The 20,510-nt window shown below is 40.4% G+C and overlaps 1 protein-coding gene across 1 annotated transcript in view; it reads right to left on the reverse strand.

The window, feature by feature from the left end:
• Positions 1-20,510, reverse strand: part of SNTG2 (syntrophin gamma 2) — a 529,846-nt gene that overhangs the window by 257,105 nt on the left and 252,231 nt on the right. The window contains exons 3-4 of the mRNA XM_073336143.1: positions 13,006-13,062; positions 12,846-12,903 (exon numbers count right to left, since the gene is read on the reverse strand). Of these exons, the coding sequence (XP_073192244.1) occupies positions 12,846-12,903; positions 13,006-13,062 (115 nt within the window). The remainder of the gene's footprint in view (positions 1-12,845; positions 12,904-13,005; positions 13,063-20,510) is intronic.

Here is a 20,510-nt window from a genome sequence, read left to right on the forward strand (position 1 = left end):
CACAGTAGATTTGCCCACTCCAAATTGATTCCCGACTGACCGTAGCTGTCTGGCGTTGCAGGCTTACAGAGGACTATTGCCACTCACTTGTGAACCGTGAGGGCTGCTCCTATCTTGGTATTCTTGCGCTTCAGGGTAGGGGAAAGCAAGTCACAAAGTTCCATGGAAGTGCCCTTATACATACGAAAGTTTCGGAGCCACTGGGAATCATCCCAGACCTACAACACTATGCGGTCCCACCAGTCTGTGCTTGTTTCAGGGGACCAGAATCGGCATTCCACGGCATGAGCCTGACCCATTAACACCAAGATGGCCAAATTCCCGGGGCCTGTGCTTTGAGAGAAGTCTGTGTCCATGTCCTCATCACTCTTGTCACCGCGCTGCCATCGCCTCCTCGCCTGCTTTGCAGGTTCTGGTTCTGCATATACTTCATGATAATGCGCAAGGTGTTTACAATGCTCATAACTGCTGCGGTGATCTGCGTGGGCTCCATGCTTGCCGTGGTATGGCATCTCCAGGACAGCAGAGTTGCAGGGGAAGCAGTGGTTGGATGACCAGTTTTGCAGACCTACTGCACCGTCTGCTGCCAGGACACATCAGCTGAGTGGGTTGCATGCTTGCTGTGGTATGGCGAGACAAGAGCAGCCAAGCAGAGTTGCAGCGGAAGCGGCCCTGCAAGAGCACCAGGAGAGCAGAGTGCCAGTGGAAGCAGTGGATGACGACGATGGTTTGCAGAACTACTGCACCAGCTGCTGAAAGCAGTATGGCGCCCGCCCGGAAAAAAGGTGTGAAACGATTGTCTGCTGTTGCTTTCACGGAGGGAAGGGCAACTGACAACATGTACCCAAAACCACACATGACAATGTTTTTGCCCCATCAGACATTGGGAGCTTAACCCAGAATTCCAATGGGCGGTAGAGACTGCAGGAACTGTGGGCTAGCTACTCGCAGTGCAATGCTCCAAAAGTCGACGCTAGCCTTGGTACTGTGGAAGCGCTCTGCTGACTTATTTCAGAGTAACAGCCGTGTTAGTCTGTATTCGCAAAAAGAAAAGGAGGACTTGTGGCACCTTAGAGACTTACCAATTTATCTGAGCATGAGCTTTCGTGAGCTACAGCTCACCTCATCGGATGCATACTGTGGAAACTGCAGAAGACATTATATACACAGAGACCATGAAACAATACCTCCTCCCACCCCACTCTCCTGCTGGTAATAGCTTATCTAAAGTGATCATCAAGTTGGGCCATTTCCAGCACAAATCCAGGTTTTCTCACCCCCCCACCCCCCTCCAAAAACCACACACACAAACTCACTCTCCTGCTGGTAATAGCTCATCCAAAGCGACCACTCTCCCTACAATGTGCATGATAATCAAGGTGGGCCATTTCCAGCACAAATCCAGGTTTTCTCACCCCCCCACCCCGCCCCCCCCCACACAAACTCACTCTCCTGCTGGCAATAGCTCATCCAAACTGCTCGGCAGTTCTCCAACACCACTTTCTACAAGCCATTACCCTATGATCCCACTGAGAGTTACCAAAAGCAACTACAGCATTTGCTCAAGAAACTTCCTGAAAAAGCACAAGATCAAATCCGCACAGACACACCCCTGGAACCCCGACCTGGGATATTCTATCTACTACCCAAGATCCATAAACCTGGAAATCCTGGGCGCCCCATCATCTCAGGCATTGGCACCCTGACAGCAGGATTGTCTGGCTATGTAGACTCCCTCCTCAGGCCCTACGCTACCAGCACTCCCAGCTACCTTCGAGACACCACTGACTTCCTGAGGAAACTACAATCCATCAGTGATCTTCCTGATAACACCATCTTGGCCACTATGGATGTAGAAGCCCTCTACACCAACATTCCACACAAAGATGGACTACAAGCCGTCAAGAACACTATCCCCGATAATGTCACGGCTAACCTGGTGGCTGAACTTTGTGACTTTGTCCTTCCCCATAACTATTTTACATTTGGGGACAATGTATACCTTCAGATCAGTGGCACTGCTACGGGTACCCGCATGGCCCCACAGTATGCCAACATTTTTATGGCTGACTTAGAACGCTTCCTCAGCTCTCGTCCCCTAACGCCCCTACTCTACTTACGCTATATTGATGGCATCTTCATCATCTGGACCCATGGAAAAGAAGCCCTTGAGGAATTCCACCATGATTTCAACAATTTCCATCCCACCATCAACCTCAGCCTGGTCCAGTCCACACAAGAGATCCACTTCCTGGACACTACAGTGCTAATAAACAATGGTCACATAAACACCACCCTATACCGGAAACCTACTGACCGCTATTCCTACCTACATGCCTCCAGCTTTCACCCTGACCACACCACACGATTCATCATCTACAGCCAAGCTCTGCGATACAACCGCATTTGCTCCAACCCCTCAGACAGAGACAAACACCTACAAGATCTCTGTCAAGCATTCTTACAACTACAATACCCACCTGCGGAAGTGAAGAAACAGATTGATAGAGCCAGAAGAGTTCCCAGAAGTCACCTACTACAGGACAGGCCTAACAAAGAAAATAACAGAACGCCACTAGCCGTCACCTTCAGCCCCCCGACTAAAACCCCTCCAATGCATTATTAAGGATCTACAACCTATCCTGAAGGATGACCCAACACTCTCACAAATCTTGGGAGACAGGCCAGTCCTTGCCTACAGACAGCCCCCCAACCTGAAGCAAATACTCACCAACAACCACATACCACACAACAGAACCACTAACCCAGGAACCTATCCTTGCAACAAAGCCCGTTGCCAACTTTGCCCACATATCTATTCAGGGGACACCATCAAAGGGCCTAATAACATCAGCCACACTATCAGAGGCTCGTTCACCTGCACATCCACCAATGTGATATATGCCATCATGTGCCAGCAATGCCCCTCTGCCATGTACATTGGTCAAACTGGACAATCTCTACGTAAAAGAATAAATGGACACAAATCAGATGTCAAGAATTATAACATTCATAAACCAGTCGGAGAACACTTCAATCTCTCTGGTCACGCAATCACAGACATGAAGGTCTCTATCTTACAACAAAAAAACTTCAAATCCAGACTCCAGCGAGAAACTGCTGAATTGGAATTCATTTGGAAATTGGATACTATTAATTTAGGCTTAAATAGAGACTGGGAGTGGCTAAGTCATTATGCAAGGTAGCCTATTTCCCCTTGTTCCCCCCCCGCCCCCCGGCCGACATTCTGGTTAAACTTGGATTTATGCTGGAAATGGCCCACCCTGATTATCATGCACATTGTAAGGAGAGTGGTCAGTTTGGATGAGCTATTGCCAGCAGGAGAGTGAGTTTGTGTGTGGGGGGGCGGGGGGGTGAGAAAACCTGGATTTGTGCTGGAAATGGCCCACCTTGATTATCATGCACATTGTAGGGAGAGTGGTCGCTTTGGATGAGCTATTACCAGCAGGAGAGTGAGTTTGTGTGTGTGGTTTTTGGAGGGGGGTGGGGGGGTGAGAAAACCTGGATTTGTGCTGGAAATGGCCCAACTTGATGATCACTTTAGATAAGCTATTACCAGCAGGAGAGTGGGGTGGGAGGAGGTATTGTTTCATGGTCTCTGTGTATATAATGTCTTCTGCAGTTTCCACAGTATGCATCCGATGAGGTGAGCTGTAGCTCACGAAAGCTCATGCTCAAATAAATTGGTTAGTCTCTAAGGTGCCACAAGTACTCCTTTTCTTTCTGCTGACTTAATGCACTTAGTGCATTAATGTGGGGGCACACACAATCAACTGTATAAAATTGCTTTCTAAAAAATCGACTTCTATAAATTTGACCTAATTTCGTATTGTAGACATACCCTATGTGTCTATGTACAAGTAAAGTTGAACAGATATACCGGCCCTGCTCCACACTGTACTCAAGCAAAAAAGCAGGTCTGCAATATTTATTTGATTATTCTTTGCAAAGTTATTTATTTTAAATCAATCCCACAGAGTTCCAACACACACACACACTGTACACTAGCCACCCGATTTGTGGAGGGATTCTGCAGGTGCACCATTTTACTTTTGCTTTCTATTTGTGGAACTCTAGTTATAGTCAAGCATTATAGGGGATGTAATCACATGTGAGCGGAAGGATCTGATTAACCTACATTATAATAATTTATTCACTGGTACATCTGTTTCCTTTGATTCTCTTGCATTTTTCTTTTTATCTCAGGTTCGTATCCCTACCTCTTTTTAAATTTAGCCCTATCCTTTCCCCTAATAGAATGTACGTTTCTTCCTGCAACTGATTGTTCATTGTTTTGATTAAAATGCAGAAACTGTTAACTCCCTCGAGGTCATAGGGCCTGGGTACTCATTTAGTCACCCTACCACAAGATGGAACCACCACATATTCCAAATCTAATATAGTTCAAGCAAGATAAGGACTGAGGCAGACCAGCCATCAACCCAAGGATCACAAAGAACTCAGGGCCCATTGGTCTTAAGGTGGCCCTCTAGTGACTTAGAAGGGGAGGGGGCAAATGCCCTCTACCATTCCTGGGAATCATGGGGCTGTATTTAAATCTAGATTCAGAACCTATGATTTTGTGTCACTTTAAAATCTCCAAAATGAAGCACTGAGGATTCTTCATATACTGTGCTTACATTTAGTGATTGGGTGAATCAAAGAATTATTTTTGGTATGAAAATCAGACACTAATTTAAATAATCTCTTTGGGATATTACTCTAATGATAACAATAATATTACAAACCCAAATTACGTCTGTCTTTTTGGTTTGATAAGTTACTATGGGTAGCCTTCCAAGGCAGATATAGAGTATGAAATTACCCAAAGGCCTAGCACAGAACTCCCAGAGTAAAAATACTGTATAATTTACTTTTGAATAGATTGACAGTATTTAATGATATTCTCAGGGCAGGAAAATTAATTTGAGAAAAGCCACCCTTTCTATGATTAATGATTAATTTTCCTTGAATGCTTAGGGCCTGATTACTGATTACTCAAACAGACATATTAAAGTCTTGCATACAGTCTCACTATATTTATATACTTATGGGAGATCCAATCCATTTTTCTGTATCATGAACTTTCTCATACTAGGCCCCAATTCAGCAAAGCACTGAAGTAGGTGCTTAAATCCATCCCTATTAAAGTTAAGCCAGTGTGTCCCAGTGACACACACAGTTCCCTACAGTTCCCTACAATTAGGGTAATAGTCTACTGCTTCATACTTCAGGATTTCACAAACTCAACCAATCCCATTGCCTGACGGATCTCCAAGTCCCAGAAAGAGGGCATCACTTTAGCATGTGCTTTATCTTTAAGCTTGCGCTTAAATCCCTGACTTCAATGAGACTTAAACATGAGCTTAAATGTTATCCTGAATAGGGATGTTTTCCTGAATCAGGGCTCAAAATAGGTCCAAGGAACTCGCACGCTAGCAACATACCTTGGACTGCTCCTGAATAAATTGCAGGGATGCCCCTTGTCTCATGATTCAGTGCCTATTCTGACCTGTCACTTAAGGGGCATAAAGAGTGAAAACCAAAGAGCTAGGAAAGCTCCTGTATGGCTCATCAAACTGGACAAAGGACTACAGGCACAGACCCAACAGGGAGAATCCCATGCACATGGGACCTTCAGAGAAGATACATTTCATACTTTTTTGGTCAATCTTTTGTTTTTCAATAATAAGGGAAAATAAGATGGGCAAAAGTAAAGACTACAATTAAAAAACCCACATAAATATTAACCCAATTGTTCATAAATTTTAAAAATTACGTTAGGAATCATTATTCAAATGTGAAGAACCATTCAATTCTGCATGTCCATAGAGCTGTCTTGTATGATCTAAATGAGTTTGATAAATGCCTGTTAAAATATTATCCATCTGAATGAGGGCATAGTTTTCTTCTAAACCCTATGCTTTAGTCTTCAGGGTATTTGTTTCTGTACAATACAAAAACATGAGACCCATTCTAACATGATAGACAATGCTATCATATGAGAGCCACCACAGAGGAGACTTCCTGAGGAACTGATAATGAGTGCAGGCTTTCCACTCAAAAATATCTTTGCTTGTCATCTATACTTTAGTGAAACTGGTACAACACCTTGATGAACAGGCACAATGTCCTCCGAACAGATGGTCCTGAATGTATGTAGCCAAGAACATCAAATGTGTTTGTGGAGTGCAAGGTTTCAAGCCAAGAATTTTTAAATGGCTGTCTTTCTTGAGCTCATTCCAATTATTACAGGGTATATGGTATCTCTGCTCAGAACTGGATTAAACACAAAAAATAAGAGTTTTTCCAGGAGAACACAATGTGAGGTACAAATCATTTTTAGTATTCCATTGGTGGGGGGGATGCTTTCAGATTAAATCTTTAACCAATGTTGGCTCTCAGTATAAAGCCTGTTGTGAACTGGCAAACCCAAAATTCTCCCCTTCCATCAGGGCTTATTTAATTTTATTTAACCATTTTGATGATGCTTTGGTGAGCTAAATCCACCACTCTGTTTCACTGCTGATGCATGTCTGACTCTACATGTTATATCAGATACCTGCACAGCACAACAGCAGTAAACAGTCAAATTACTACAGTCCCGCAGCTCTCACAGAAATGGAGTGGCAAATTGGGGCAACCATCACATAATTGCAAAGCCCATGATTCTATGGTTTGAAATAGAGTTTGTATTGCTTGGGCAATAGGAAATATACTCTATTTACAAAGGTTTCAGAGTAATAGCCGTGTTAGTCTGTATTCGCAAAAAAGAAAAGGAGTACTTGTGGCACCTTAGAGACTAACCAATTTATTTGAGCATAAGCTGAGCTGTAGCTCACGAAAGCTTATCTCAAATAAATTGGTTAGTCTCTAAGGTGCCACAAGTACTCCTTTTCTATTTACAAAATAAACCAGTGCTGATGCAAAGAAAAGTTTCATATGGGCATGTCATAAATATAAAGGGAAGGGTAAACCCCTTTGAAATCCCTCCTGGCCAGGGGAAAGCTCCTCTCACCTGTAAAGGGTTAAGAAGCTAAAGGTAACCTCGCTGGCACCTGACCAAAATGACCAATGAGGAGACAAGATACTTTCAAAAGCTGGGAGGACGGGGAGAAACAAAGGGTCTGTGTGTCTGTCTATAGTCTGTCTATATGCTGGTTTCTGCCAGGGATAGACCAGGAATGGAGTCTTAGAACTTTTAGTAAGTAATCTAGCTAGGTATGTGTTAGATTATGATTTCTTTAAATGGCTGAGAAAAGAATTGTGCTGAATAGAATAACTATTTCTGTCTGTGTATCTTTTTTGTAACTTAAGGTTTTGCCGAGAGGGGTTCTCTATGTTTTTGAATCTAATTACCCTGTAAGATATCTACCATCCTGATTTTACAGGGGGGATTTCTTTATTTCTATTTACTTCTATTTTTATTAAAAGTCTTCTTGTAAGGAACTGAATGCTTTTTCATTGTTCTCAGATCCAAGGGTTTGGGTCTGTGGTCACCTATGCAAATTGGTGAGGCTTTTTATCCAACATTTCCCAGGAAAGGGGGGGTGCAAGTGTTGGGAGGATTGTTCATTGTTCTTAAGATCCAAGGGTCTGGGTCTGTAGTCACCTAGGCAAATTGGTGAGGCTTTTTACCAAACCTTGTCCAGGAAGTGGGGTGCAAGGTTTTGGGAAGTATTTTGGGGGGAAGGACGCGTCCAAACAGCTCTTCCCCAGTAACCAGTATTAGTTTGGTGGTGGTAGCGGCCAGTCCAAGGACAACAATTTTGTACCTTGGGGAAGTTTTGACCTAAGCTGGTAAAGATAAGCTTAGGAGGTTTTTCATGCAGGTCCCCACATCTGTACCCTAGAGTTCAGAGTGGGGGAGGAACCTTGACATATAAATTGGTTAGTCTGTAAGGTGCCACAAGTACTCCTTTTCTAGTTACAAAATAAACCAGTGCTGATGCAAAGAAAAGTTTCATATGGGCATAATTATTATTTTAATATTTTTGAAGAACTTTCAAAACAGACAGCTTTAGATACAGCCTCCCACCACATTTCCCAGATTAATGGGGACAGCTTAATCATGTCCACAATTAAAGAAGGGGTGCAGGAGATGGCAGAAATCAAGAATAAAAGCAAAGACAAATTATATAATTTATACCGTAATTCGGAAAAGAGATTCACGTGTATGGATCCTTATTGCCCTTTATAGAAATAATTAGATTCTATATGGACATTAGCGGCTACCTGGTCTGAACTCTTTGAAAGACAGGGGCCTTTAATTGTGAATTCACTGAGAGCAAGAATCTTTATGTCTTTATTTGGCTGTAAAGTAAACCTATTGTACGTTTTATTAATATAGTGCCATAAGTAAAAGTAGTAGTAATGTTTATGATTACATAATTCATGTAGGAGTTGTACAACAATAGAAGGTATTAACAACACTTAAAAGTGCCACACAGTCATCTGCACATAAACTGCACAAAAGCTTGCCTTTACATAAAGAAAAGCACAAATCTACATTAATCTATATTACTAAAAAGTAATCAGTAATCTCAGAAAAAAGAAGAATGGAACCTGGAAATCCTTGTTATCAAATCAAAGCTTCTAAAAAATTGCAGAAAACTAAAGACACCTAGAAAGAGAAAAGATGGGGAGAAAACCCTGACACTTTTTTCTTTTTGGATCAAATTCACCATTTTGGACAAATTCTATTCATATCAATAATAATTTGTTTATAGCACCAGGAGTGCATATGGTGGTTTCCAGAGCATGTAAAGATATGGACCCTGCAACAAAACTTACAATTAAATATTTCCATCAGGTTTCTCTTTACTTTGTAATTATTTCTTCGTTCTAAAGATATTGTACCCAAGTAATTAAGTGGCTCTCCTAAAATATCTGCACATCATAACGAGATGTATTTCATTCCTTCTAAAGTAATTTAGGTGGGTAAAGATCAGTCACTGCCACATAACATGTGAAATCTATATTTTTCAGTTCTCCACTTCAAAATCCTTTAATTGCATCTGTCTAGAAAGATCCACAAACATATGAACTTTTTTCCAAATATTTTTTTAAAAATGGGGTTTTGCCCCAAAAAAGCAAAAGAAAGAAATCACATTACTATTGCTTTTCCCAAGAACTCTTCCCTCTTTTAGACATACATAGTAAAACACTTTGCTCCTAATAGGACATAGCTTTTCAACCCATAAGGGTGACTTATGTTTTTTTCCAAAAGGCACCGATAATGAACCCTATAGTTTTTAGAGTAACAGCCGTGTTAGTCTGTCTTTGCAAAAAGAAAAGGAGTACTTGTGGCACCTTAGAGACTAACCAATTTATTTGAGCATGAGCTTTCGTCAGCTACAGCTCACTTTGCATCCGATGAAGTGAGCTGTAGCTTACGAAAGCTCATGCTCAAATAAATTGGTTAGTCTCTAAGGTGCCACAAGTACTCCTTTTCTTTTTGTTTATACTGTAATTCTTACTTAATTAGAGTACTGGATGAACACCTATACTTATATTTTAACCATTTGAAGTCATAACAGTAAGCCTGTTGTTCTTCTTAGAAAATGGGCTGCTGCATGTGGTAACAAGGAACTTCTTTTTGACACCCACACTGAACTCTCAGTTGAGTGAGTTACAGTAATCTAATCTGGAAGTTACAAACAGAACAATCGCAGTTGCTAGGCTGTCATCTGAGAGGAGTCTGCTAGTCAGTTGAAGGAGGGAGACATGTATTTCTTGTTGCTGTTGATATTTGAGTGTTTAAGAGCAGTAATGAGTCCAATAAGACCTAGACATTTCTCACTATCTTGCTAATCAGATGTTGGTGAAATTAATGGCATTGGATTTTTCCACTCTTCCTACTTGCAATCTTGATGAATGGAGTGCAACTAGAGACAGCTCTTTTCAATCCAGATGCTCTCTTAAGACACCTGGGGCTATGTCTACACTGCAGTTAAAACCCATGTCTGGCCTGTGCCAGCTGATTCAGTCTCATGGGGTTCAGGCTAAGGGGCTGTTTAACAGTGGTAGATGTTCAGACTCAGGCTGGAGCCTGAGGTCTGGGACCCTGCTGCCAAACAGGTGAGGCACAAATCACAAAATCCTTGTCCAATGTATATTTTAATAGCTATTAAAAGCTAATTAGAAGCAGCAGGAAGAACTGGGAGGTGGAACCACCTCTAACAGCTTCTTGTGTATACCCATGGGGCCTCTCCCAAGGCCAGGTGACCAGGGAGGTGCAGGGCACAGGCCCCATTCCCAGCTCCACAAGACTCCTGCAGATCAGTCTTAACTGCTACAATTCTGCCAAGGCCTCACCAAGCAGTGGTTACCACAGAAATGCACTTATAAAGTGACTCCTGGGAGTGGTAAATTGCTCTGGTAATAAGGCAGCTTATTCAGGCACTGTTAGCCAAGATTTGAGCCTCACACAGCACTACACTTTGAACATTCTGGCATTGCGTTTCACTGCTGCAGAGAGTGAGTTGTGACATTTAAATCAATCACAACTTGTCCTTAAATCTGTATATATTTATCAATGAAATAAAAAAATATGCAAAATGTATTTTATAGCTTGTGGATATTTTTGGTTATGCTGTGCTTCACGTTGCTGGGCTGATTAGCTGCCATAGTGCAAGGGCTTTTCAGTAGTACAGAAATCACTGTATGATATCACTCTTTCTCAAATTAATTTACTTGCTTCAAGTAGTAGCCCATCTAAATACTCTTCTCAGAGCTATATTTCCAGCTAGGCTGTCAATTTCATTATTATTAACACCTGGGATACACAAATTCTTATTCACATTGAGCACATCTGAATGTTCATTCAGAAGACTTACTTGAGATCAGTCTGCCTTTCTCTATCATTCTTTCGCCTCACAGCTCCCTGCATGATAACTGGTAGAACTGGCAGGTCAGATTTCTGATATATATATATTTATTTATTTTAATTTTAATTTCTAGTTTGTACCCTAAAGAATACTAAAAGGGATGGCCCTTTTTTGTATCTCCTACAAACAGAAAAGATATCTCAGAGAAAGGAAATTACCCTTCCTCCAGGTCACCAATGACAGTTGCGTCTGGATAGGTTCTGTCAGCCTCATTAGTATTAAATCCTTGATTAAATATAATCCTAGTAACTGAATGTATTGACACACTGGGAGAGGTGATTTGTTTTTAATCTTATGTGCAGGACCTTTCTATCATGTAGAGATTTTATATCTCCCAAAGATAATATGGTGTGTAGGACACCTGGATTTCCAGTTTCTCATGTTCTTTGTATGCAATTTTTACTTGTATACTGAAGCTGGACATGATTTTTAGGAAGGAAAATGTAGCTATTAGAGGTACCCCTGCGCATTTGTATCCATCAATATACTGTAAGAAAGAACCCTAATTGGATCAGCAACTCATATCTTGTAATAATCATTAATGTCATTTTCTGTGATGTTGACATGCAATAATTCAAAATGGATGGAGTTCACAGCCAAAATAACTAGTTTGTACACTTATCCATATGCTTGTGGGACTGACTGAAGAGTCTAATCTTCAGCCCCAAGCTGCAGTAGACAGTGCATATGTATGGCTCCTCCCACACTTTGTTTACTAGGTAAGTGGTTCTACACTGTTTGCTGGCCAATTGGCCATTACCCTGCCATTTCCTTGGCCCACCCATGGTGTATCCCCTCATCAGTCCCAAACAGGTAACTACAGCAGCTCTGCTCCACAGTAGGCAGAGGCATGTATTCCCACTGTGTGAACATAGTGTAGCACTAACCCCTGTTCAATGCTACTCACTGCCTTCCTCGGACATACAGTTGCAGGATTTCTTTCAACATACGTCTTTTAGGGACAGATTTTCAATCTTGAGTTCAATAGGTACCCCCCAAAAAACATGCATGCACCGAGTGCTCCCACAAAGCCCAGTGTTTGTGCATGAAAGTTATAAAAATTACCTACATTGTTACAAATTTGTGTGTCTAATTATTTAATTTAAACGTACAAATGTAATTTTTGAGTGAACCTGTTGTGTCCACGATGGCCCTAAATGACTTTCTTTTATTGAAAACTTCAATTTAGGATGATTGCTCTAATCATAAAATAATGGTATTCTCCTTATTCCTAGTTGCCTACTTTTTAGTGTATTATTGTTTATTTTCTTGCCATGCTTGTACTGTGCATTTTTAAGAGTGAAGTCCACCTTAGTGACCTCTATGCTGGGATAAATTCCATCCTTAGTATAGGGCTTAATTGGTACATAAGGTGTTGTTTAGGTTATTTGGACTGGATGATTGTCAGTGTAATGCTTTAATTATTGTGTTTTATTATACTGATTCATATATTTATTCAGCATTGTTGACGGCTGCCTATTTGCATCTAGGCAGGTTTAGTCATAGCATATGGCGATGATTTACATTTCTGGGAAAAGATTCTAGTTGGCTTATATTTGTTTATTCCATGTTATTAAGCAATGCAGAAATTTTCTCATGTCAAATATTTTTCCCCACAAAGGAATCTTAAGGGCAGTGTTTATAATCAGGATGTGCTACTGTCAAAAAAATTTCTAAAGTGAGCATTTATCAGATAAAATTTTAACTACCATTCCCCAAGAACTTTGTAAGACTACAGATTTTTTGAAATCAGAATCAGAGACAACTGTCCATAAACAGCCATTCAACATTTGCTGAAAGACCAACATACCGTAATGCTGATGTAATGATCCATAAATATACTTAATTCTGAGTTACAGTGAACTTCATTTTCAAAAAAGACTATCATATGCATAACACCAGAAACCTATTTAAGTATAGAGATATATATTTTACCTGCTTGGTCTTTAAATATTTTTGATATGACGACGGGCACTTTGTGCTCAGCACCACCCTGTAAAAGATGTGCATAAATAATGAAATCGCATTTGAGACCACCATGCACTAAACATACTGAAGTTTAAAAAGAGAAATGAAATCAAAACATTATCCATACCTTTATACTTAAGCCCAAGCCACCAACTGGTTGTCTATGAAGTGTAACAGTTCTGTGCTTTAAAAAAGGGTAGAAAAAATAAATTTTGGTGAAAATACAATGCCTGGACATGCATTTCAAATGTATGCTACTTAAACAGTTTTATTTACCTATTATATTAATTTTGAAAATTTTCTGTTATATCAGAGGATGATGTTCACTCCATCCAGAGGGCTGATGCAAGACTATGAACATGACATAAGTCCACTTAATAACTCAACATAGAGCTTTATTTATAGAGAGAGCTTTGAACAGATCTTTGTACTGGTGTGAATTTCACTTATAAATTTTATTATGAAGGTGGAAGCAGACCCAGAGAAGGGGGCCCAGGGTGAGTTTAATTATAAGACAGGAACAAAGAAGATTAGAGCTGTGTGAGCTCTGGAATTTTGGTTGAAGCACAAAGGGACATATGAATCTTTAGCACATCTGGCATGTAAATCTCTCTCAACGCTGGCTAGAACAGTGCCAGGCAAACACCTGTTCTTGTTTACAATATCACCTGACAGAGAGAAGCAGGCAGCATTATCTCCTGCCAATGTAAACAAACTTCAAGAGGACCAGTCGACCAGTCAGAGAACACTTCAACCTCCCTGAGATTTTTTAGCTTCGCCTATCATTTAGGAAGCAGTAATGTTGGCTACTAGTGAAAATAGCAGCAGCAGAGGAGAACGGACAGATTTAACTGCTAAAGTCTGTGACACAGTCAATCTGGTCGATTCATATCACCTGCAGTTTTGTGACAGAATACACTGCAGTTTATTCTGAGGCTCTGTTTAACTTTGCCTCAGGCTTGTTTCGCTCCAGAATGGTGGAACATTTTATTTAGAATTGTGTTTTCATATATGAATACTTAACTGGGATTAAGAATAGGCCAAGAAAGTTTGTGATGTTTTAAATTTTGTACTGTTATATTTAGCCACCAGAGTTTATAAACAGAGCTAAACATTTTCTCCAAATTTATACTCTAAGATTCTCCTAGTGAGAGGCCCAGATTGTGTTGCTGCAGCCATTCAGCTAGGATTATGACTTTTTTAATGCTAGAGAATATTGGGATTTACAAGAAGAAAAGCTAGATAATTATTGTTATTAAAGATTTATATTGTAGTAGTGTCTAGAGACTTCAACGTACTTGGCCATATGGCAAATGACAGTCCCTTCCCTCCAGTCAGGCAGGAAATAAGGCATAAATTTTTAATAGTAGAGTAATTAACCACTGGAACAATTTACAAGGGTCACAGTGGTTTCTCCATCACTAACAATTTTTAAATTAAAACTGGCTGTTTTGCTAAACTATATACTTGAGGAAATATTTTTGGGAAGTTCTATGGCCTGTGCTATACGGGGGTCAGACTAGATGATGACAATGGTCCCGCCTGACCTTAGAATCTATTAATCAGTGAGTTTGTAATCTAAACATGAGAAAAACAAAGGGGCGATGGGGAGTCCAACTGGACATAAATCCAAGGTAGAGATGGCAGGTTCCATCCAGACCAGAGTTTACTTCTAATATTGTTGGAGTTACAAAAGGTCCTAGATACTGCCTCTCTAATACTAGGCCTACTCACTAGAGCTCGTAGTGCATAGGATGTGTGTGTATATGTCTGAATATTGTCTGTGTGTTTCTTCTTTGGTTTCTTCTGTTGCTTTGCACCAATAAATTACCCTACACTTAAGGAATTGACAAATTTATACCCTCCAAACTTGAATTTCACATGTGCAGGCAGCTGCAGAGACAGAAATAGGCACTCTTCTCCGTTGTGAAGAAACTAGCAAAGGAAATGTTTTCTTCTCATAAAAGATGAATAAATCCAAGATTGTTTAATTTTTCTGGAGTCCTTTGGGAGTTTATGCCTTTTAATGTAAATTAACCTGCCTCAAAGAAAAATAAAATAAAAGAGTCCTCCACTGATACCTTGGCATTTTATGCATTGTGGCAATAATTCCCAGAGATTGATTATTTCCACAGATTTTATAGTCAATTCCCTGTTCTTTTGACGTTCTGCACAAGTATGTCCCTGTTCTGCTCCATTTAATCCCTTAACACTTATCCCTAGGCAATCTCATCTACTGTCTTGGCTTCAGCTAGTACAATAACTTTCAAGTCAATCTTTCTGCTTTGACCTTTTCCCCTTCTGTGCAGCTCCGCATCTCTGTCTGTCTGACATCTTCCTAGATATCTAAACTCAGCATGATTAAAACTAAATTTATCCATTTCCCACTTTCTGCCACTTGCATCAACTCTTCCTTTGCCATCTGTCAGAACTCCATTCTCTCTCCTGGGATAGCACTTGAAAGCTAGTGCTGGGAGAAGCATACCCCACTCTGTCACAGAGGCAATGTATGTCTGAATCAAATTATTGACTCATCTTGTTCAATGTGTGGAAATGTAGGACTCTGATTGCACTAGCCTGAATCATACCCAAAGACAACCCATTATATTGCATTCCAAACAGCCATCCTGTCCAGGACAGACTTTGGACATCTCACTGAAGAACTAACCCTAATGGCCATCAAAACTTCAATCAGGGTCCAACTGCTTTGATTCTCTCTCAACTGCTGGTCCACTGCCATGAAACAATGAGTTTTCTGCACAGATGCCTTGCAGAGAGGTAGGGGTAAGCATAAGTGGTGGGTCTGCAGCATCTTAGTCTGGGTTTATGGGACAGAGATGTGGCCCTATTTAAAAGCATGGTCCTGCTCTGTGCAGAAAGGCCACCTATCATCACACATAAGAAGGATTTGCAGGAGAAGTCTGCCTAGCCTGAAATGATGACAAACCATGGACTTACAGAAGGAATGAGATAAGACTAGGGGAGAGTGTGTCTTTGGACTTTTTTGTTTTGTTCAAAGATCTATAGCTCTTGAAAAAAGAAAAGAAGTACTTGTGGCACCTTAGAGACTAACAAATTTATTTGAGTATAAGCTTTTGTGAGCTAATGCATCCAATTAAGTGAGCTGTAGCTCATGAAAGCTTATGCTCAAATAAATTTGTTAGTCTCTAAGGTGCCACAAGTACTCCTTTTCTTTTTGCAAATACAGACTAACACGGCTGCTACTCTGAAACCTATAGCTCTTGAGTATTTTTAAAGTCACAGTAACTGTGGTTGAGAAATTCCTTTGCTAAATCTGTGTTCCTTGCTTCCCTGCCATGTTGTCACAGAAGGAATTAATCTAGAAGCCCCAAAGTGCTCACATATCATGTGGTGTACATATAAGGGGATGGGGTGTGCTCAGAAAATCTCAGACACTGATATTGGGGTCTAGGATGGCTGGATGGTGGCATCCCATGTCCCAAGAAGTCTGACCCTGGAAGTGTGCTCTAGGGTTACAGTGCTGGAAACTGTGACTAGACTATACCTGGACCCAGTTAGTTTGGAAGCACAAGGGACCCAGTAAGCAGTTCCACTTACAACAGATTGGTGACAATCTAGATGGATACTGGACCAGGTTGTAACAGTCCCTCTAACAAAGTGTAAGTATTATGTCCCTCTTCAGCCTACTGGATGAACTGTTTCGAGCCATTCCCACTTGTGTGATACACTCATGTACTCTCTCCTCCGAGTCTCAAAGTAAAAAATGAGCCCTAAGCTATTTTATTTAGGGAAAAAAACACATAAGTGAGTCTTTGCTGTGTTCCTGTTCTAGACTGTAATCATTAAGCTTCAGAGACCTTGTGACAAAATCAAAGGTGATTCTGCATGTAGAGAGAACCTATGCTGGTGTAATTACAACTGTTTTCTGGCTTCCTCAATATGTATGTGACATGGAATTAGATTCATACACTTAATTAAACTCCTTTAGAGTCACACTATTGCCAACATGTACTTTACCTTACATCACCTTTAAATTTGGCCCACTGAGTCTGAGTGTAAGGGAATCTAAATTGGTAAAAACACACATGCTGGGGGATAACAGGAAGTAACAGGAAGGGGTAACATAGCATAAATTAAAACAGGTCACACCATTTGGTAACGGAATCTAACTCTACACATCACCTCTTAAATTAGCTTGTTGTTTTTTTATCTGCTTGCAAAGTTTTGTGTGGAAACCAATGGCACCATATAAATAATAAATGTCTTCATCTCAGAACAGTACCTTGGGAAATCAGATTAGAGAATGGAATTAGTACTAAACTTCAATAATCTTGTATTCCTTCTACTTATGGTACACCAAGTTTCAAGTCCTTCCTAAAACTGGAATCTTTTACTAATTATTTTCCAATAGACTTGAAATTCTCTTCTGTAATACCAGTTTCTATGAAATCTCACCTAGATGAGAAAGAATTTACAAAATTATCACCCCATCTTATCTAGCCTTCCCTGCAAAGGCTCTAGAAATGGTGGTGATGCCTCAGATGCTGAAACAATTAAGTGAGAATGAAATATTTGATAAATTCGAGTCAAGATTTCAGCTTTTACACAGCATCGAGGCTTTCCTTCTAAGGATTTCTAGTATGGTTTATAGAACTGTAGGGTCAAATATCCATGCTTTAAATTATTAGATTTATCTGTAGCTCTTGATACAGATTAGGTAGTAGGTCATTCTCGAAAGATAGGATGATGTTAAGTTAGCTTGACAGAAGAGTTTACCTCTGGAAAAGTCTTTTATATCTTCATATCTACCAATATGAAGTGATATAAATGCAGCTTAACTGACAGAGTCAGCAGCCAATACAATTACTACACTTTTAGCATTACCCACTTTCTCTCTACCAGCATTCAAGATATATACTTTCTCTTTCCTAGGAAAGCTTTTCTATATTCCTACCTATTTCCATCATTGCCCCATCACCATAGTGTCAGCAGTCCACAGCATTGAAGAAAAACCTTTTAGTTACTAAGTATATTCTATGTGAAGCTTAATAATGAACAACACACATTAATGAACAAACAGACATTGCCTATTTTCTATGTAAGACAGTCCACACTGAGGGATGTAAGATGGGGAAAAGATTTGTGTGTGTGCCACACTTAAATTGTATTATCAGTCCACCAGTATGGATTCATTATTTCCAAACAGCACTGTAAAATGATCTACAAGGTAACTATTTTCTCCTCAGAAACCATCTCTACTGCAACTCCTAAAAAGAAATAAGCCAATTGGCTTGGAGGAAGGGTGTACAGAATATATTTTATAGATATAGACATATGTATGAACACATCTCTTTCCCCCTCATATATTTGTCTCCTTAAATTGTAAGCTCACAAGACAGGAACGTGTCTTCATATATGATTTGGGGAAGAATTATGCTGAGAGATGCAGTTAATAGTAGTATTATTGTGATGAATATTTCCTTAGTCAGATATTACTGGACGGCAGTTAATGAGTATTTTATTATCTTGTGTGTCATAGAAAGCAACCAGAAAGCAAGAAAGAGCCAACAGAAATCCAGAGAAACTGTCTTGAGTATGTTTCAGAGTAGCAGCCATGTTAGTTTGTACTCGCAAAAAGAAAAGAAGTACTAGTGGCACCTTAGAGACTAACCAATTTATTTGAGCATAAGCTTTCATGAGCTACACCTCACTTCATCGGATGTGTGGGAACACAGACATTGCTCCTTGGGGCAGAGGACTGGCTCGAAAGACCGGCTTGGAGACTGAGAGCAAGGAAACTGCCTCCAGTTGATTATTCCTCCTCTGTTCAGGGAAACAGGATTTTGTGTGCATTCTTTGTAAATAGCCAGGATTGCACCAAAGAAATATCTGACTCATTTAATCAATGTTCCTCCTAACAGAAACAGTGCACAAGGCCCCCAGTATTGACTAATAACTTGGGCCAAGGAGCAACAATGTAGTGCTGGTTTCTTATTCCCAGCTGCTTCTACAGATGCACAAGCTCTTCATGAGAAAGAACAGCCTGGAGACCTGTAAAAAGAAGCTGGAAATAAAAAGGAAACCGATTACCTCGATCTACTACTGTCAAGGTTCCTCCCCCACTCTGAACTCTAGGGTACAGATGTGGGGACCTGCATGAAAAACCTCCTAAGCTTATCTTTACCAGCTTAGGTCAAAACTTCCCCAAGGTACAAAATTGTTGTCCTTGGACTGGCCGCTACCACCACCAAACTAATACTGGTTACTGGGGAAGAGCTGTTTGGACGCGTCCTTCCCCCCAAAATACTTCCCAAAACCTTGCACCCCACTTCCTGGACAAGGTTTGGTAAAAAGCCTCACCAATTTGCCCAGGTGACTAGAGACCCAGACCCTTGGATCTTAAGAACAATGAACAATCCTCCCAACACTTGCACCCCCCCTTTCCTGGGAAATGTTGGATAAAAAGCCTCACCAATTTGCATAGCTGACCACAGACCCAAACCCTTGGATCTGAGAACAATGAAAAAGCATTCAGTTTTTTACAAGAAGACTTTTAATAAAAAATAGAAGTAAATAGAAATAAAGAAATCCCCCCTGTAAAATCAGGATGGTAGATATCTTACAGGGTAATTAGATTCAAAAACATAGAGAACCCCTCTAGGCAAAACCTTAAGTTACAAAAAAGATACACAGACAGAAATAGTTATTCTATTCAGCACAATTCTTTTCTCAGCCATTTAAAGAAATCATAATCTAACACATACCTAGCTAGATTACTTACTAAAAGTTCTAAGGCTCCATTCCTGGTCTATCCCTGGCAGAAACCAGCATATTGACAGACACAGACCCTTTGTTTCTCTCCCTCCTCCCAGCTTTTGAAAGTATCTTGTCTCCTCATTGGTCATTTTGGTCAGGTGCCAGCGAGGTTACCTTTAGCTTCTTAACCCTTTACAGGTGAGAGGAGCTTTCCCCTGGCCAGGAGGGATTTCAAAGGGGTTTACCCTTCCCTTTATATTGATGACAACTACAGACTATATAGGAACAGGAAGAGAGGAAACAAGAGCCAACCTTAAGGACTGGAGATACCAATGAGACTGGCGCTGTCAGACACCATCTGAAGAAATATTAAAGGGAGAAGGGAGGGGAGTAAATAAAACAGTAAGAAAATGTTTGAAGGGAAGGAGGAGGAGAAGTAGACCAAGCAGCAGTGGAATGTTATGCCAGAGGAAAATAGCACTATATAGATGAGAGGAGGAAATAACCTAAAGAACAAAATAAGTTAGTTTGATTAACCTTTTTTTTTAAAAGGACAAAACACTTATATAGTGATAAATACTGGCCAAATGATACATTTTGTGTCCATGATTGCTGTAGTTACTACAGAGAGATTATGAGATCAAGACTGAGTTGGGAGCTGAACCATGAGACAACCTCTCTAGGTATATGTGGTCCTCCCTATGACCAAATTTAACTATTTAGCTTGAGGTGATATTGTTTACATACATATGTAGCTACATACTGTGATAATTGCTCACTCCATAGAATATAAATAGCAGCACTCTAAGATGTACCACATTTTCAAGATCGTTCTACATTTCAGCTGAATTGGGCTGCCTATTCTACCAAGTCCTTGGCAAAGTTCCACTGATG

The sequence above is a fragment of the Lepidochelys kempii genome, chromosome 3 (genome assembly GCF_965140265.1).
Source record: "Lepidochelys kempii isolate rLepKem1 chromosome 3, rLepKem1.hap2, whole genome shotgun sequence".
In the NCBI taxonomy this organism is placed as follows: domain Eukaryota; kingdom Metazoa; phylum Chordata; order Testudines; family Cheloniidae; genus Lepidochelys; species Lepidochelys kempii.